At 34.1% G+C, this 21075-nt stretch overlaps 1 protein-coding gene across 1 annotated transcript in view; it reads left to right on the top strand.

Moving 5' to 3' along the window:
• The first annotated feature begins 5457 nt into the window (after window positions 1–5457).
• Window positions 5458–21075, top strand: part of LOC128205783 (potassium channel subfamily T member 2-like) — a 43237-nt gene continuing 27619 nt past the window's right edge. The window contains exons 1-12 of the mRNA XM_052907738.1: window positions 5458–5548; window positions 6475–6540; window positions 8852–8957; window positions 11065–11139; window positions 11714–11800; window positions 12163–12266; window positions 12989–13175; window positions 14065–14229; window positions 14554–14754; window positions 15584–15692; window positions 17015–17123; window positions 19769–19804. Of these exons, the coding sequence (XP_052763698.1) occupies window positions 5532–5548; window positions 6475–6540; window positions 8852–8957; window positions 11065–11139; window positions 11714–11800; window positions 12163–12266; window positions 12989–13175; window positions 14065–14229; window positions 14554–14754; window positions 15584–15692; window positions 17015–17123; window positions 19769–19804 (1262 nt within the window). The 5' untranslated portion in view covers window positions 5458–5531. The remainder of the gene's footprint in view (window positions 5549–6474; window positions 6541–8851; window positions 8958–11064; window positions 11140–11713; window positions 11801–12162; window positions 12267–12988; window positions 13176–14064; window positions 14230–14553; window positions 14755–15583; window positions 15693–17014; window positions 17124–19768; window positions 19805–21075) is intronic.

Genomic DNA, 21075 nt, shown 5'->3' on the forward strand with positions numbered 1-21075 from the left:
CACAGTCATATTCCGTTACGTCTTACAACGTCGTGTTCCGTTACGTCTTACAACTTCTTACAACGTCATGTTCCGTTACGTCTTACAACGTCATGTTCCGTTACGTCTTACAACGTCATGTTCTGTAACGTCTTACAACGTCATATTCCGTTACGTCTTACACAGTCATATTCCGTTACGTCTTACACAGTCATATTCCGTTACGTCTTACAACGTCATATTCCGTTACGTCATACTACGTCATATTCCGTTTTGGCTTACAAATTCATATTCCGTTTCGGCTTACAACGTCATATTTCGTATCGTCTTATAGAGTTGTCCCCTGTTTAATCGCAGAATTGGGTGCCAAAACCTTTCAGATGTTTTTTTTTTATATTTTGTGGATATTTCGACATCACGCTGTACAAATTATGTACAGCGAGCATTTGTTGTATTTTAACTTTTGTACTTTGTTTGTATCTGCCTGTCCAATATATTAAAATTTTGATCCAAACAAATTGTACCTTTTAAGAAGCATATAACAGTGACGTTAGCTTCATATTTAGTTAGCTTAAACATAAGAATATTCATTTTTGGTGTGATTCATCTGTCTACAGAACATGTTTTTATATCCCGTTTCAAATATTTAAAAAGAACGTTTACAAAATTAGAGAAAAAATATGTAGCTTTTTTATACGTCTGTCACAAAGAAACTGAATTTAAATGCAAAAAAAGATATTACAAATAAATATATGCTGATATAAAGTTTGGAACTTAAAAATACGATTGCTAGTATATTTATGCGTGTACTTTATGTTTTTGCAGAGTTTACGATAGTTCTGTGGGTTTATAAATGTTCAATGTTTTTACATATGAAAACATATAAAAACATATATTAAAGGGACCAGTCAAAAGGGTCAGAAGTTCCCACTAAATATTTATTATAGATATGCCAGTAATCGTTCTTGTGTTCGCGTAATAATATGTATAAGAACTCGATTTCAAGTTTAATAAAATCTTTGAGTGAGTCTCTTTAAACATGTTGTTTATGCAGTTTTCTTGTCTGTATATTGTATGTATTGTATGTATTGAAAACATTCTAGTGACAAACAAACATTGATAAAAACTGAAACCGATTTGTATTTCATATTTTGAAAATCGTTTTACTTTAGATATTCCTTTTTTTATATTTCAACACAGAAATATTCATCATCATTGTTACTGTTTGGATCTGTGGAAAAGACATTCTATTTACAGGAGTAGTGTATTTTGTTTATTCGTTGTATTAAAGCTGCACTCTCACAGATTGATTGTTTTGACTCTTTTATTTCTGAAATGAGCCAATCTTAGCCTTTTCTACTGGAAATCAGTGACATAAGACTGCTGACAAAAGAGCAGACCGTTGTTTTCATATTCATGTAAAATTGGTGTTTTATGGCTAGAAATGTTACTAATGCTTTAAGAAATATAATTTTATCGGCTATTTCCCAAACAATTTAGAACATTTCTGTTGTGAGTTATCTTTTATGACTGTATTAAGGCATTGCTACCAAATCAGCTAATTCTGAGGCAAAATAAATAAAATAAAAATCAAAAATTTGTGAGAGTACAGGTTTAAAGTTACTTTGAAATGTTTTACGAAAAGTCATCGTCGGATACCCACGGGAGACCTATTTATCTGTTGCATGGAGTGAGCGGAATGTGTAAGTCGTGGGTCTCAGACGGTGACAAGACTCTGTATAAACAGTTATGTTTGCGACTAGTTTGTATACAGTGTTCATTTCAATGCTCTACTGAAAGCAATAAAAACACTATTAAAATAAAATAAAGATTTACCATCATTTTGAACCCATATTATGTATTGATAATGGACTCAGTATGAATGCTAAAACTTACGTGGAACCTTCTGTAAATTTTGTCAATCAAGATTCAACTTGCGCTCATGTGTCATAGGTTGTGTTAACTTATATACAGTCGAACCCCGTTGGCTCGAACTCCAAGGGACCGGCGAAAATACCTCGAGCCTCAGAAATCTCGAGCCAAGCGGGAATGCCTTTGTTTAGTATAATATAGAAATCGGTCCTAAACATTCAGTTCGAGCCAACGAGGAATTCGAGCCAAGCGAATTCGAGTCAACGGGGTTCGACTTTATAAGAAAATATTTTGGATGCAAACAATTTAATTCATAATATTGTCTAAACATGCACTATGAACATATATTTGTTACACATGTAAAATGTTTACAAATGTTATGTATATATAATACAAGTTCTTGTTGAGTTTTATATTTATAATAATGTGAAAATTAATGCAACAAGCATTTATATTCATAAAATTTGATAGTAATATTGTGTACTAAACATGCATTATGTAAAGATGGTTTTGTCAAACATGTAGCTATTTTTGCAAATGTTATGTACATGCACTACCAGTTCCTCAGCGGATCGATATTGAGTTCATGTATTGTATAAAATCATGTATACTCAATGCAAGGAACATTCGTGTTCAAGAATTGTTTGTGAGAAGAATTGTACATACAATCGATGCAATTCCATGCCGTTATTTTTTCATGGCAATCATTGATAATAATGTATTCTGATAAATTATTTGTTATACATGCCTATGCAAAATATATTTTTTTGCAAGAAATGATGCAAAATAAAATGTATTAATAAATTATCTTAATTGATCTTTCGTTTTTATTCTTGTGCAGTTTTAAAAATTACAAAAAGGTCAATGCTGGATGCTGCTTCTGATTTTGATGATGATGATGATGATGATGATGATGATGATGGTGATGATGATGATGATGATGATGATGATGATGATGATGATGATGATGATGATGGTGATGATGATGATGATGATGATGATGATGATGATGATGATGATGATGATGATGATGATGATGATGATGATGATGATGGTGATGATGATGGTGATGATGATGATGATGATGATGATGATGATGATGATGATGATGATGATGATGATGATGATGATGATGATGATGATGATGGTGATGATGATGATGATGGTGGTGGTGGTGGTGGTGGTGGTGGTGGTGGTGGTTGTGGTGATGATGATGATGATGATGATGCCACTCAGGGTTGAGTCTTATTGAACCATGTACTTTTATATAGAAACAAGAGCGTCAAATGTCACAAAATACGCCTGGTAGTGATGATTTTTCAAAGGCTTCTAAAGTTATTGATCGGACACGACTGATTATATTTATTTTTTATAGTCAAAGGACGATAACTCCCAAGTGACTAGAGCGATATGGATGGTTATCGAAATGGTCAATGGTTATGGTATGGAAAAATTATCGACAGGGATGCCAAAACACATTATGACCAAATTTGGTTTTATAAACTGACCCACTCAGAGTTAAGCCTAACTGACCAACTCAGGGATGGGCCAGACTGACCTATTCGGTAATGGCCCAAACTAGCCCACATAGGGATGGGCTAAACTGACCCACTCAGAGTTAAGCCTAACTGACCAACTCAGGAATGGGCCAAACTGACCTATTCGGTAATGGCCCAAACTAGCCCACACAGGTATGGGCTAAACTGACCCACTCAGAGTTAAGCCTAACTGACCAACTCAGGGATGGGCCAAACTGACCTATTCGGTAATGGCCCAAACTAGCCCACACAAAGAAGGGCTAAACTGACCCACTCAGAGTTAAGCAAAACTGACCCACTCAGGGATGGGCCAGACTGACCTAGTCGGTGATGACCCAAACTGACCCACTCAGAGATGGACCAAACTGACCCACTCAGAGTTGAGCAAAACTGACCCACTCAGGGATAGACCAAACTGACCTACTCAGGGATGGGCCAAACGTTACGAAATAACTTTTAAATAGAAGCAAGGAGTCCATTAGCGTTGAGCCAAAACTGGCAAATGAACTTCTATATACGAACAATATGCCCCTCAGGGTTGTGCTATTTCTCACCTACGTATTTCTATTTAGAAACATTGAACCCTCAGGGTAAAAACAAGCTACTTCTCAAAAGTAGCAAGGAGCCCGTCGAGTTAAGCAAAAATTGACCAAAAGTACATACACATCTAGTCCAGATTTACAGATCAATGCCTTATTTTTCAGGCTAGATCAACACCTCACACGTTTCATAGCTTATATTAAAGTTTTGTGTCAAGACTGACCCCACGGATAGTCTATTTCAGAAATAAGGTCTTGTACTTGCTTTATATCTTGGGGTGTAACTAAGGCACTTGCGCCCCTCCTTCAGAGTGGAAACTATTGAGCTTAAAGTTTGGGCATGTGGGGTGTGTGTGTGGGGGGGGGTACTCCCCCAATGTACTTTGAACATTTTCTAGTCCGAAATGGGGAATTTCTGGCGTATTTGATTACTTTTTCTCTCCCATATTGAAATACAAAGTAAAATAATAAAAAGGTGTGCACACCCCCCCCCCTGCCCCCCCTCCCTCTGCACCCGCTTGTGGTATCAACACAGTATGATCCCGCGATGAGGTATTTAATGATATTTATTTGTTTTGACATCTGGGCTTTTCTTAACAGTTTTTTTTTTAAATATTTACAAGAGTCATACATTTAGAATTTGATGGCAATGAGGTCTCTTACCATTAAAATTGAATCAACATTGAGTAATGTTGCAGACGACACACTGAGTATTATTTGTACCTCTATAACCACAAGCGGATTAAGAGAAGGGGGTGGGGGCTTCAGGTGCGTGAACCCTCTAAAGTCGTCCAATTTTCCTTTTTATGTCATTAGCTTAAAAAATATATAATAAAATACGCTCATAATGCACCTTTACCGACTACGAATTTTAAACAACATTTTGATGGAGTAACGCCACGCAAACAGTTTAAGGCAAAAAGATGCGCCTTTAAGTTACACCCCCTCTAACGTCAATTCCTGGACCGCCCCTGATAACTGTTATTTGGAAAGGTCTTATATTCTATCGATCAGCCTAGAGCATAGATAATTGAGGAACAGCCTTTAAATGTTTCCGCGTCATTGATTTGTTTTAAAACAGTGAAACGGAGAAGTGTAGTTTAAAGTGACTCGCCCATGGTTTGTAAAATGCACTTTTTCAATTACAATTTTTTTTTTTTCCAAAAGCTGGGAGCCTTCAGCAAATATTGAATTTTGCTCAAATATCGTATTTGAAGACTACAAATTTCATTAGTGTCTGTAACGCGATTGAAAATTAATTACGGATGTGGTGTTGCGTGATTGGTTGATTGACATTATCACTTCATGTTATCAATGCATAACTTTCGTATAGCTCACAACTCTGTCTAAAATTTGTGTTTGTTTATGACAAAACTTATTTCCAGTCCATTAATTAAAATTTGGGCTCATTTTTTTCATCTCAAATAGATACTCATTTTACTTTGAATACAAATATACAAAGCGAACTTACAGGATATTTATATCCAGTTTATGCACTTACTTTTTATAATTGCTATTTACAGGTCTGGCTTTCACGGTGTTTGACGTCATTGCGAAGAGCCTGGTGTGTATACTCTACTTCGTACGAGTCATTCTTGATGATATGTCAACGTACGAGTGGTAAGATTTTTTAATCTGAACAACCCTTGATCCACCAGTTGTTACAAACGCTGGAAGCTTAAAAAGTCCATGCTTGTTCCTAGTCTTTTCATAACATGCAATTCCATTGGATACACTGGGCAAATGGACTGCATAAACATTGTACTCGCGAATAATTGATGAGGTAAAATTCAGACATTTGATTGGACGGCCTGAAACACACCTTAGGCTATACAGAAATACTGAACATTTACGGTTGAATTCATGCATTGCAAAATTTCCCTAGCCTGTTTTTCCATAGTATATCTTGTACTATTATCGGAATAATATAGTGAAGACCGGGTCAATTCCAAAGTCATGCTTGAGTCTGAATTTTCAAATTTTCAGTTAGAGCTTTTCCACTGTTTAGAAATTTTAAAACTCACAAACTGGGACTCATTTTCATCAGTGTCATTTCTTTATTAACATTACATTTGGATACAATAAGGCGTCCTTTCCTTTTTTAACTTCATTTTTATACCCTTTTTCTTCTTCAACATAATGTAACAAAAAATTCTTTACATGTACGATTGCATTTAATTTCATCTCGTGAATGCCACTCGTGAAATAAATCTCTTGGTACTCATATGGTGAAATATGTTGCGATCTTACACTGAAACAAAAATGCTTTCCTCTATATCACTTGATGAAATATGTTGCAATCTTACACTTAAACAAAAATGCTTTCATCTTCATCACTTGATGAAATATTTTGCGATCTTACACTGAAACAAAAATGCTCTCCTCTATATCACTTGATGAAATATGTTGCGATCTTACACTGAAACAAAAATGCTCTCTTCTATATCACTTGATGAAATATGTTGCGTCCTACACTGAAACAAAAATGCTTTCCTTTATATCATGAATTATTGTCAACCTTGACTTACAGAATGCTTTATTTCCAGTTCTGGCGATCCGTGCCAAGTCGTCAACGGCACAAAACAATCTTCAGGTTCATCTAAGGTCAACTGGTAAGGTGGTTTTGTGGCAAATTATTGTGTATTGACTATTTGATTAATTGAATTAGAACACATGACATACTGGATGTTGACCAGATAATGAGTATCTTTTCATCAGTCTGATATTTTTTGTCTTTTTGGAACTGTTTCCAATGGCTCTTTTATTGGTAAAAATATAAATTGATTGCACCACAAAAAATATGAATATCTGGATGAAAAATACTTACACTTAAGACAATAAATATTTAAATGTGCAACAAGTATAAAAACAGCTTGTTTGTCTTTTTGTGTATGTATGTGTGTTAATCATCAAATAAAACATACTGTCCTTTATATCAATTTTTTACGATATTTAACTTTTCAAATTGATTGATTATTCATTATGAAGGAGTTCTTGCCCCTTGATTTATTAATAGCTAAATTATTACTGCTATAATTTTCTATTCATGGGCAATAACTCCTTCATAATGCAAACATAACATTGATTTACTGGTACATTTAGGTCAAGGCAGAATCTAGGATTTAACATTTCTCAAATTACTTCAAAGTGGTTGTAATTCAAGGTGAACATTTGAGAAATAGGTGATAAAATATGATGCTCTTTTCATTGTAAGACCACTGATGTTTCTCTCTTTCCCATGTCATGATTGTAAAACAGATTTAAAACAGAATCACTCTATGAAATTTGACACTTGACAAACTGAATATCCTTTGTGTCCTTCTGTAACCTTAGTTTTGAAAAATGATCATGAACATAACTTGTGTTGATATGATATGTTTGCATGATAAATTCATAAAAGAGCATTTTATATACATGAAGTTTTCATCTTTATTTTAATGTAATAGTTAATGTGAAAGAATTTTCTAAGTAAGAACCTTATAAATAGAATTCTTATTATTGACATTTGCTTTTTCCCCTTTTATCTCTAAAGAGTTTTTTTTGTAAAAAATGAGCCATTTTAAGCCCTTCTTTCTTTTAAAAAATACCCATTTTGTCATTAAAAGCACCTGCCTTTTATTGGGGTGTTATAGACTATTAAAGTGGATTTGTTTTCAAAGCGGTTAAACTTTGATTTCATTTAAAGTGAAGTTTATTGCAATTCTTTGTACATACAAATATTTTCATGAAAAGATGCATTCAGATTAACATAGAATTAAATATGGCACTCTTTAAAAAGTGTGAATAAATAAAATAGGTTTAAAGTGGTAATATATAGATATGTTTTCCTTATTTCTGATAATTGTTATCTAAAAGAATTAAGATGACACATGCTTATAATTATTTTTCGTTTATAACACTATCAAGTTACATAATGAATTCAACTTTTTTGCAAATTAATTCAACTTTTTGCATAATTATGTTAAATGGCTGTTTTTCATGCAATTTTATGCTGCTAGTATCTTCAATTACTCTGTAACAAAAGTGCATTTTTTTAATACACATTAAAGGTGAATAAATGGATCATTACATAACTGAATAAAACACATGGTAAATAACCACATATTGTGCTTATATAAATATCAATGTCAAGGTCCTATGTACACCTTTTTTAACCTTCAGTAAAACAAAATTATCTAAAACATACTTTAAGTATTGAGGGATACAGTTTTTTAGAAAATGTAACTGCATGCACAACCTGAGTTATTAAATTTCAGGGCGCGTACGTGTATTAATTCCATCACGAGGGTTGTGTGTGCAGAGTGTAACAGTTTTTTTACCAGGTTGTCAAGGACAACATTCCAAAATTAAGAAAAAATAATGAATTGCACTGTAATTTACCTGCACAGTTAAGCTGAACCTATTCTTAATACCGTTCTGATATTAATGTTAATGTACAGACAAACAAACCACTTGCCCACATGGTACTAGTTCAACTGATCTATTTTTAGATGCGTTATTCTCGCTAATCATTTAGCTTACAAGCCATGACATTTAGTTAAACAAAATGTTTTGATTCCAGCTTCCTATGAAGCTGAGGGTTTTCTGAAGGGTATTTGTTACCAATATAGCGAGATTATATATTGTTTTACAGGCATGTGATGTTAATAATGAGTCCAAGGTCCTCTGATGCTGTGGGTTTTCTGAAGGGTATTTGTTACCAATATAGCTAGATTATATATTGTTTTACAGGCATGTGATGTTAATAATGAGTCCAAGGTCCTCTGTTGCTGTGGGTTTTCTGAAGGGTATTTGTAACCAGTATTACAAGATTAGATGTTATTTTACAGGCATGTGATGTTATGGGTCCATCGTTCGATGCAGCTGAGGGTTTTCTGAAGGGTATTTGTTACCAATATAACGAGATTATATATTATTTTACAGGCATGTGATGTTATGGGTCCATCGTCCAATGTGGCTGTGGGTCATGCAAGTTGTCCTCTCTGTGATAACGTTCGTCAAGGGTCTATTAAAAATTTATGTCGCAAAGGTAACAAGACAAAATTCCAAGATATTTGTTGGGTGTTTAGTAACAAAGCATAAATTTTAAAAATTATAGATGAGTTGGGTAACAGATAGTCCCTTTCAACACTAAATTCCTGTATCACATGAATGTTTTTGTAAGTTAAATTGATAAATGTCTTCAGAGGTATTTTTATATGAATAATTTTGATCCTTTGAAGTTTGTTTCAGTAAGCAATTTTTTTATAAAAGTTGAACCAGGTTTCCTAAGGTAGTAAAATCTAATTATGACTTTGTGTATATCCTTACGCAACAGAATAAATAATATGTAAGTATGAGGCCACAGTACAGTAATAGTTTGTTTGGTGTTTCTCGTCTAAACCACAATAATTTCCTAGACTGTTCCTCTACTGGAACCAAATTATTTTTTTTTCATTTCAAAACAACAACAAAAAATACCCACATGCAACCACCCTTAAAGCTGCACTCTCACAGATTTACGGTATTGATTTTTCTTTTAATTTATGTCTCAGAATCAGCCTTTTTGGCATCATTGCCTTCAATTCAGTCAAATAAGGTAAAGCACAATAGAACAGGTCTCAATTATAAGGAAAACTTTCGAAAAACTCATTTTGCTTAAAGTTCAATTGTTTGAAAAACTGCCGAAAAACTCACTTTTCTTAAAGCTAGCCATTAAACCATTTTCGAATGTAGATATGGAAACCTACGATCTGATCTTTTTTCAGCAGTCTTGTATCACAGGTTTCAAGACATTTATGACATTCAAGTTAGCCCGTTCCAAGACAAAATTAAAATAAAAGTTGCTAATCTGTGAGACTGCAGCTTTAAGAGCAGGAAGGGAAACACCAATAGAACTCTTTATTATTTATTGTGGCCTGAAATGAATTATTAATGTATGTTAAAGTAGATACATTTACCCGTGTGCGGCTTCCTTAAGTCAACTCCCTCCTCTCTTACAATATCTTGGTATTTTTAGGGAATTTTTTTTTGTAAATGTTATGTTTATTTCATTTTTTCAATGGTTTTATTTTGTTAAAGAAATCTTGTTGTGCATATTCATATTGTTTCGTGGCCAATTTTGTTTGTGATTGGAGATTGTTGTGTGAGACATATTCCATCTAATGTATTTCCATCTAAATGTGAGTTAATGTTAAATATCGCTTTAAGAAATAAATGTGAATCTGTTTGTGTAAGTGTATTTGCATGTGCAGATTTATTAGTTAATTGTTGTTTTTGAGAACGCTTATTGAATGATTGACAGACTGATTTAGTATGCAAATAGTTAGTAGAATTATTAATCAGAACAAAGTAAGGAATTAATTTAATAAATTGCCTATGATAAATAGCCAGCCTCTTTTCGTAGATGAACTTAGTAACATAGAGCATAGTTTGTCGTTAATTTGATCTAAGCACATAAACATTTGATACTTGTGCTAAAACAACATTTATGGTCATTTGACACCAGCTCTAATGAATCAATGTTTTGTTTAATTTGTTTAAATATATTAATCAGTTCAAGGATACACAAAAATGACTGCACAATATACAAATAATTCAAAATTATATAAAATAATTCTAAATGGATTGGAAGACAAGCGTACTAACGCTTATGTAAATAACTTTTAATCCTTGTTTTTGTCATCAAACACACATTGGTCGTCTGCATTTAAATACATGGCCTAAATTTACCAAAAAAGTTAAGACTTTGAATGACACAAATTTTATTTCTATTCTAAAATTCAATTGCTTTTAGATCATTAATTCCATGTTCAAAATAACAGATTTTACCATTTATTACCCATCTTTTATCGCATTCCCATTCTGAGAGGATGAGTCTACGAAACACACAAGTGTGGGGCTTTGACTCCAGGGGCCGTTTTTAATATAATTCTTATCTTTATCCTAAGTCATGCCTGAGTGATTTCATTCATTTTATTAGCCAATTATTACGGTCCAATCAAAACACTCAGATTCAAAGTTGTTGATTGAATACAGACCCTGTATAAATAAATGGTATCACACAAATCCTATTTTTTTGCTGTTTCAAGTTAAAATCAAACTGTCACTATTCATTATGTCGGTATGATTTAATCTTATCTATATGTATTTTGCAGGGTAATAGAAGTGAGCAGTTTCTACAAGCCAACTTCATCCTGGAGGTGTTCAGCTCCGTCCCTTTTATTGTGACAGTAAGTGAGATTAGTGTTCAGGTTTACGCCTCGGCCAATAGGATCGTCTGACAGATTCATATATAATTATTCAGAAGAGCTCTGGCAACCAAAATTTTATCAAGCTGATACAGCTGACTGCTTTCCATTTAGGCTTTATTTGGGTTTTTAAGTCGGTTATGTAAGAGTTCTGCATGCCTTCTGGCCAATATAGAGGCATTTCGTGCTCAACACTAAGAAAGTCAGCATTTATTTTGGTCTTTTGAAGTCTTAAATAAATTGACTTAAACCTAATACTCATAGTGCAGATTGTTCACAATTTTTGTTAAAGTTAACAGCATTGTAAACGTCATCATTGTTGATTTTCAAATCTTAACTGCTGTGGAAGTTTAATGGACACACTTGTGGTATGCAAAAAAAAACAACTTACAATCATGATGATCATGGAGCTTTTCAAATTTTATCAAAGCAAATTAAACAAAATTTTGCCCATTTGCTCATTTTGCTTTCACCACCCTCTTAATACTGTAGAAGGTGCTTAACTTATCAGAATGTTTTCATGCAGTTTGAAGTAGTTGCACCATTATCATTTCAGCTGTGCTATCCTCCGCTGCTACAGAACCTTTTTGTACCGTCATTTCTATCATGTTGGCTTGTGAAGAAAGCTCTCGATAGATTACTGGTAAGATTTATTATTGTTGCACACGGGACATTAGGGAAGTCTTTTACCAGTTTCCGCACTTGCCCTGGGGTTTGATTTTCTGGTTCTTACCACAAACACTTGATAGACATTATTAACTTAACCATTAATATGCAAGTAAACCTTTGATAGTTTTTGCCTTGTTAGGCATATAGGTTTTGCATAGCTGATATTCCATAAAAGCAATTATCCATACCTTTTTGGTGTTCAAAGTTTTGCAAAACTCCAGCATACTTGTTTGAGTTAAGGTTTATTTTTTATTCAAATGAGTGAAAATTCTGAACCAAAAAAATGAAGATTAATTTTAAGAATCCAGTAAAAAAACATGATATCGTGTATTTCAGAATGACCTGCATCGTACTAGACAGCGATTCCAGACTATTTCTGTGACACTCTCTCAACAGTGTCTGATTCTCATCGCCACGCTTTTCTGTATGATCTTTACCACGTAAGTATTTTTGTTGATCTTTAACATGAACAAAGTTTGGTTGATCTTTCTTTATCATGCTAACATTTTTGTTGTTCATATTTTGGATGATCTTTACCATGTCTGTATTTTTGTTGATCTTCACTAAACACATACATGTAGTTTCTCAGATCTGTTTGATGAATAAAGTGTTGTGAATTGTCTTAAGTATCATAAACTTCTTCTTTGATATTATTACCACTTTATCTCAAGTTTAGCCTGTCTGTTTACAATGAAAAATGATCAGGGCATTGTGATAGGCTTGGTGTCTTCAGCATTGTAGGGCTGAAAATTAAACCTACACCATAACTCAATTATTTTTAAATATTTTCAAATAAAACTTGGTACACATGTTGCCAGAGAAAAAACACAAGGAAGGCCCATAAGTTTAGCTTTGATAATAAATGAGTTCTCTCCGCATTTCACTGAGGAACCTCTGTGTTTGCTCTGCTGCACTGTTGTTGTAATCATGAACATTTAAGATGTATTTCAAAATTTATCTTCAAATGCTGCTGTGCTTTTTGTACGACCATTTTAGTCTTTCAGATAAAAAAAACATTTAAAAACCTGGCATCAATGAATCAAGTTCAGTCAGTTACGGATCTAAAATATTAAGCATACCCATTGGTAGCCTGACAAATATTAGCAACCATTGGCATCCACTGGCAGTGCTCCTATCTTGCGCTTCTAACTTCCCTTTCCAGGATCTGTGGTATACAGCACATCCAGCGAGCAAGTGCTGAGGTTCAACTCAACATGTTCGACGCAGTGTATTTTGTGATAGTAACGTTCTCAACTGTGGGTTACGGGGACATATCGCCCGATATCTGGCCGTCACAAGTGTTCATGATCCTAATGATCTGTATAGCATTTGCCTTTATTCCGATGCAGGTAAGACATTTTTACCTGTCTAAATTTTGAAGAAAACAAGTCAAGGTATTGTTATAGCTTTAAGATCATTGTTTGCACCTTTTTAAGCAGTGTGGTCACCGTCGTGCTATAACTTTTACCTAGGTCTTAACTCAAAAACTGTTGAAGATGATTGAATGAAATTTGGTACACATGTTGCCAGAGACAATACACACATGTATAGGAAGGCCCATTACTCTTCATTTAATAATTGTTGAGTTATGCCCTTTGTTTTTAGCCTTGGTTCGTCTTCATATCATTGTCTGACTGAGAAAAATGTACGAGTGCTAGCATGGTATTGAATTGTTTATATTTTGAAACTCTTGCCTGTAAAACTGCACTCTCTCAGATACCGTTTTCACAACTTTTCTTAAATTTTGTCTTGCTATGAGCCTTTTTTATGTAAATGTCTTAAAACCAGTGATATTAAACGGCTGACTTAAGATTGCAGTTTTTCATATTCATGGTCGAAAATTGATGTTTTATGGCTAAAAGTGTTACTAATGCTTTAGAAAATATCAAAAATTGTCCATTTTTCAAACGACTGAAATCTGTTCTAGTGTAAGATATCTTATATGCCTGACTTGAATTCAATGATACCAAAATCAGCTGATTCTGAGACAAAAATTAAAAAAATAATGTGAAAACTACCAATCTGTCAGTCCTTCGGTATTGAGGACGACTGCCTATCACCTAAGAGGCATGGGTTCAAGACCATTCTGGAGCAATTTCTCTTGGTTTTTTAACCATTACTCTAATACTGGTTTCTACCAGGAAAAATACTTCAGCTTGGTTCTACAAGCTCTCAGCTTTCATCGCAATGAGTGGAAATAAAACTGTTCCAACCCAAACTATTTCCTTGTGGTCACAGATCCAGATGATAGCCTCCACGATTGCGGAGCGTATGAAGTTTGGCAGTGAATACAGTGAACGACGCGCGGCAGGGTGTAAACATGTGGTCGTTGTCTCGCGTACCCTACAGACAGACACTGTCATGGACTTCTTGCTCGAGTTTTATGCTCATCCAAAACTAGAGGTAAGAATAAGAAGTGATCTGATTCTGAAAATGGTGAATGTATATTTTTGTGTTATTGCTGGTTTACAGGATAAAAAAATACGTGTTTGCGAGTTTGTAGTTTGATTTATTTTTATTGTGAATTAGAAATAAAATCTTATGAATTGTTTTTTAAGCTACTTTCACTTAGACTGCTAAATGTTTAAAGATGATATGTCCTTGTATGAACACATATCTGTGTAAATAAACAGTTCCATGAAATGAGTCATAGAAGCTAAAGTGATATTGAATGCAAGTGGGTAAAGTTGTTGTTTTGCATTAAATAACATAACAATATTTGTTCAGGAACATGTTGTGGTCTTGATGGCCTCGGAACTAATGGATGTGAACATGCAAGTGATCCTGAAGGACCCAAAATGGTCGCAGCGCGTCGTGTACATGCGGGGATCCGTTCTCAAGGATACAGACCTGAAACGGTGTCGTATAGCCAGCGCAGAGGCCTGCTTTATTCTCGCACCTCGTTACATCAAAGACAGGACACAAGCTGTAAGTGTTTGTTTCAAAGGCTAATTTCCTGATGACTATGTATGTTTTGTTGGCACTCTGTTAACTTAATCTCAATAAAGCATGCGTAATGTTGTATTAAACGATTAAAGTTAATATTCAACCTTAAATTAAAACCTAGAATAATGCATAAGACATTGTCCAATGCCTTCACTTTTTGCAGGATTAGCATAGGACCTTTGCACCAATTATAACCACTACTCTGACCTTTTTGCCACTTAATGTTATCACTGTTATAACTGTCTATTCTAGGATCAGCACACAATTTTGAGATCATGTATGGTGAAAGACCTTGTCCCGAAGTGTAAACAATATAACCATGCTGCTTTTACTCTGATCTTTGGCCTTTTATATATTCCTTATTATCTTTGCTATGAGCAAGCAGCACACAAGGTCATGCGACGGGAAGATCATGTTAAGGGACTTACTCAGAGAAGGTTTTCAGTCTGTGAAGGTTCCGCTTGTTGAAGGGGTTTTGCTGTGGGGAAGGGTTTTGCTTTTTCGTTCGGCGACGTGTTTCGCTTGGGGAAGGGTTTTGCTTTTTCCCTCGGTGAAGGGTTTTGCTTGGGAAAGGGTTTCCCTCCTTCACTCAGTGAAGGGTTTTGCTCAGAAGCTCCAATATGTATAACATCAGACTTTTTCTGTGATATTTCACCTTTTATTATTTGATTTGTTGATCATGGTGTTTTTTATAGGATCAAAACACTTGTGGAGGCCATCGGCCGTCAAATATTTTGCTGGAAAGTGCTAAGAGTATATCCAGTTTTTTTCTTTTGCGGTTGATAAATTTACTTATTGTTATACTTTATAGGACCAGCACACGATATTGAGGTCATGGGCTGTGAAGGACTTTGCTCCAAAGTGTAAACAGTACATCCAGCTTTTTAAACCGGAGAACAAAATCCACGTCAAGTTTGCAGGTACGAAAGATTGATTTTGATTTGAAAATGAAACTTTCTTGATAGTTAACTTGAATAGCCAAACCGCACTATACTTGAATAGCCATGCAGCACAAAGTTAAACTGGAATAGCCATGCGGTACCATAGCTACTTGTTGTTGTAGCTAGGCTTTAACCAGGTTTTCTCATAGTGAACCCTTCGAAGAGTGAATGACGTATGTCCTTGTTTGGGTGTCCTGGCATTCAACATCAAACTTACCTATGAAACTTAATAACTTTTATAAGGGTTGACATATCTTGACCAAACTTTGAATAGAGAAAGAGTTTATGGTGACCTTTCATGGGATTGCGTTTGGGCCCCTAGGATCAAGCCCAAGGTCACTGTTACTAAAGATATAAAAACTGTTAAAACTGAATTACTTTCGTTGGGTTGGTTGTATCTTAACTTAACATGATTTTTATGAAGAGTTTATGGAGACCTTTCATGGAATTGCATTTTGGAATCCATGGGGACAATGTCAAGGTCACTGTTACTAAAAATGGAAAAACAATTGAAAATGAATAACTTAAGTTAGGGTTGACATGTATTTGCTGTACTTGGTATTTAGGAAGAGTTTATGGAAACCTTTCATGGGAATGCATTTTGGGCCACTGGGGTCAAGGTGAAGGTCACTGTTACTGAATATACAAACAGTTGAAACTGAATCTCGCAATGAAAGCTGAAGTTGTTCTGTCAATCATTAGTAGTCAGTATCAAAAGCTCTGCATAGCTTGTGTTTTATTGTTAATGCTCCGACTTATAAATAAAATTTATTTGACTTGACTTGACTTGAATCATTGAAAACCTAGTTTGGTTGTATTTTGCCTACTTGTTAATATTTTTTATCTTCCTAGGGATGTTTTGTTTTGAAATTAACAAAATTAAAGGTATTTAACCTTTTAGAATATGACTTTAATCTTTCCATATATATATTAAAATATTAAATAGGTAGTGAGTTCTAAAGAATCAGTGTCTATTAAGCCAGAAAAGAAGATATTAATTTGTTTGTAGTTAATCTATATTGACAATTGGAATATCTCCTGAACCTTTTGAAGTCATTTACCAGAAATTATATTACGGCCACAAACACTAGTTATTGATTAACTGTAAAACAACAAGGTTACATCCCACTAATTCTGCTTCCTTCTTTCCAGAACATGTTGCATATGAATATGAATTCAAATATGCGTTATTGACAAAGAACTGTCTGAGTCCTTGACTGTAAACTATTGTTTCTTAGCTTGTTAAGTCAGGCAAATTAATGAAAGGCTACATTCCACTAATTTTCCTTCCTCTTTTTCAGAACATGTCGTTTGTGAAGATGAATTCAAATACGCGTTATTGGCGAACAACTGTTTGTATCCTGGATTATCTACCCTTGTATCGCTGCTGGTTCACACGTCTGGCGGATTGTAAGTGCAGCATTTTCATTGGTAGAGTTATTGCCCATTGTAGAATAGAGTTTCTGTTAGGAGGCTCTTAGATTCACATTTGTTTTCACTTCTAATTCACTGTGTGTGTTGTTGTTTTTAAACTCGGTAAATAATAACCATTTTACAAACATTTAGTGCTGTTTAAAAACAAAGATATTCTCCGACATATACGAGTGATTCACATATTTAAAATCGATACATACACATGTATAACAAACATAAATTTTGAGTGATTAACCTTTAACTTTTTACTAAATAATGCATTTATGGACAATATCAATTACTGATAACAAATTGTGACCGTCTATTTATTAATATCTGAAAACGCAAAAATATTAAATGATTGGTGAGTGCTAAAAGATTTACTGTGATCTACTATAGTCTCATAAGGTAGAAATACCATGTTTTCTGCACCTGTCTTTCAAATTAGACTCTTTATCCTTCATAAGAACCATTGTTTTCAACATTTATTCATCCTTTTAGGTATATCAAAACAATTGTATTAATTGTGGTAAATCTTACGTGGGAGTAAGAGTGCATCTTTAAGTGTGCATCATGAATAGGCTTAATTTGAGAAACATTTTTTCTTGCAGCTATTGCTGCTTGGCTTTATCAATTTAATGATACACATTGTGGAAGTTACCTTCATAAGCCCGATGTTTGATATTACAAATTAGAGAAAAGTATAACAATTACATGACGAGGAACCCAGTTTATGCAGTGTTGTCATTCGGGCTTATTCTGGGATGAAATCTATAAATAGTTACATTCTGATTGATTGTTTCTAAAATGATTGATAATTATATGGCAGGAATTCAGTTAAAAAATTTAAGTCATTTCTTCACAATGCATCAGTAACATAGCTTATTATGTAATTTATGTCTTCATCTCATGATGTTAGTTGTTTGAATGGAATAAATATGGTATTGTTGTTTAAGTTACATTGGGCCGATCTTTCAGGCCTACATCAGAACGTCATGAATCTTTACTGCTTTGGACTTTTCATGGACACATGCCATCGGCAGTACTCCTAACAAATTTTGTGACAACTGTGTCAGTTGTGCTTTTTTTTATATCAACATGTCGTAAAATCTTTTACTTTAAAAAATTATAACGATCCTGCTAACAACGTTGGACCGCATTGTTGCTAACTTTTAAACATGAAACATTTTGTGATATGATGTTATATGTCAATAACACGAGGTTGTCTCAAAGTGGAACAGATTATACAGGTTGCCATGAAATCTTCAGAGAAGTAGAGATCTGAAAGTAAATAATGATGACTGTGAACCACTAATATATCAATATTCATAACTGTTAAACTGAAGAGATTTACTAGTCACCCTTGAAAAAGAAATGTAAGTGAGCTTGTCTTCATTCTAAGTTTAAACCAATTTAATTTTACAGCAATTGTGAAACAAGCTATTGCTACTTATATTAATCACTCTCGTTGGCACGATGTTGCGCGAGAGTGTGGTCTTGTGTTGTGGGTGGAAACTGGAGTACTCAAAGGAAACCCACTTGTCCGGCTTGGTGACCACAAACTAAACTCACATGCGCCCAGACCGGGAATCGAAGCCGGGTCGCCTAGGTGACCAGCGAGTGCACCAACCACTACGCTAACCGGACAACCATCATTTATGCTTGTTTTGAACCAAGCTGGTATTTATCAATCTCCGAGCTTATCCATTTTAGCATCATGTCAATTACGCCTGCATCACAATTGCCTTCCACAAAATATGAATCTTTTTGCAAAATTCTGATTTTTGCTTTTGTTCAAACATTTTTCAAAAAAAAGTTCCAGATATTTATAAAATAGTACACTCGCTGCCAGTGACAATACACTCATGTATAGCACAGCCCATAACTCGCGCTTTAATAATTATCCAGTTATGCCTCTCCTTGACAGAAACAACAGTTTAGGGTTTTGGCATTTGCTCTGCTGCGCTCTTTTCCTCGATGCTTTTTGCTGAGGTTTCATTATCGATTTAGTTAAAGCTGATTAGCAAAATTAAATTTTTCCAAACATTTTTTATTTTTTTGTTGTTGTTGATGATCAAATTGTTTAGAACAACTGTATGCTAATTTATTAACTGTAGATAATCAAAAGTTCAATAATCCTATGAAAATCACAGGGATAAAGGTCATTGGAATTAGCATAGGTGAACTAAGGATGACCTGAAACAGTTGACTACAGTGAACCAGCAGAAATATTATGTGAAAAATCATGTTAAATATGATTTCAGTTTTGAAATATAAATTTCGAGATCTTTCTGAAATCGATCTGAATTCATTTGGGAATAAACTTATATGAGCTATAGTCCGCAGGCAATAATTTTAATCATTTTCTGTGGAAAAGAACTGATAACTGTCTACAGTAAAATACAGAATGTGCTGCACAATTGTTTATTATCAAGATATTATTAGGTTCCATACCAACAAATCCACAGAAAAAAGTGTGGATCGGGTCTCCGTGAACAGGATCGCCTTGACAGTGAATTTTGAGTTCAACACTATCATTTTTGATATTGTTACATCTTTTCTGCAGTTTGTCACAATTTCATGTAACCATTCATCTCCACACTTAACTCAACCTTGTTTTATGATTTGTCTCGTTGCCATAGGTATGGGAAAGGTTCGATAGAAGGAACCATTCGCAGGTATGCAATCTTGTTGCCATGGCAATGTTGACATTTACTCCAGATTCTAGACCATGCAGTCAGATGCTGTTTTATGCCTGATTAAATTATTCACCTTGTCTTATAGAGTGTGTTCAAAAAATAAAACAGCTGCAGAACTTCCAAAACATGTTTTCTATCTTAAAGTTTTTTTTCGATTTTTGTAAGGGACTCGTTTATGTTTTGCATATAAAAGTCTGAGAGTGAAAATAAAAAAAAGCTTGTTATGCAATAATAAAACATCTCCAAAAAAAACAAAAACTTAAGAGCTATAAAAATAAGAACGAATGTGCTGTTTTCAAAAAGAGTATATAAAAGTAAGGCTATTGAAAGTTGAATTATTTTTCGGCTTGAATTTTCAAAATTCTGTTCAAATTAGAATCGGCCACTTGCTGTTTAGTGATTTAAAAAAAGTGATGCCTCCATAAAATATGAGGGCAATTCGGCTTAAAAAAAAAATATGCATAAAACAAAACAGCATTTTTCCTGTCATGGGCCAGAAATCCTTTCCTTCTGTAAAAATGTTTACACCAGAGTGAGTTTTGTTATTATAATTAAATGTTGTAATCATTTACGCCAGAGGCCTGGTTTTTGTAGATTGCGTTTTTACGTTATGGTTTTGAGTATTTATTAAAGCATTTTGATGCAAACATATAACCGTAAAGTGTGAACATTCCCAGTATAGTTGTCTTTGTTGTTTTTGTGTTGTTGTTTTTAAATTTGTTATTTATTTGTTATTTGATCTTTAAATCAGAGTTTGCTTTCAAATTAATAGTGAAAAATAATTTGTTTTGTGATATTGAAGGTCCATTTATCAACATGCATACTTTATCAACATGCGTACAACATACTATTGAATGACGATGATTTTTGGTTAGATATAAAGTCTGTGTTACAAAATAATTTGATTGTTTTGCTTGAAAAATCAAGTTGATTATAGTTAAGCTGACAAATGCATCTTTAACTTTGAAATAGATACACTTACTACACATAAGTGGTCAAAATTATATTTTGTTCAACAAAATGGCAATAGTTTTCAAATCTGCTGTAAAGTTATTTGGTAAGTCGGCAGTCAGCTTTTATTGATTTAAATCAGGTGAATCGGTATGTTTTAAACAGGGGCTGGGTTGATAGACAAAATATAATCTCGACCACCAAGCTGGTTTAAGGATTATTTGTATGCATTTACAAAAGTAAAATGGTCATGCGACATGCATCACTTTAAACCATTTATTTTGGTAAAGACATTCCAG

Source organism: Mya arenaria, chromosome 10 (genome assembly GCF_026914265.1).
Source record: "Mya arenaria isolate MELC-2E11 chromosome 10, ASM2691426v1".
In the NCBI taxonomy this organism is placed as follows: Eukaryota; Metazoa; Mollusca; class Bivalvia; order Myida; family Myidae; genus Mya; species Mya arenaria.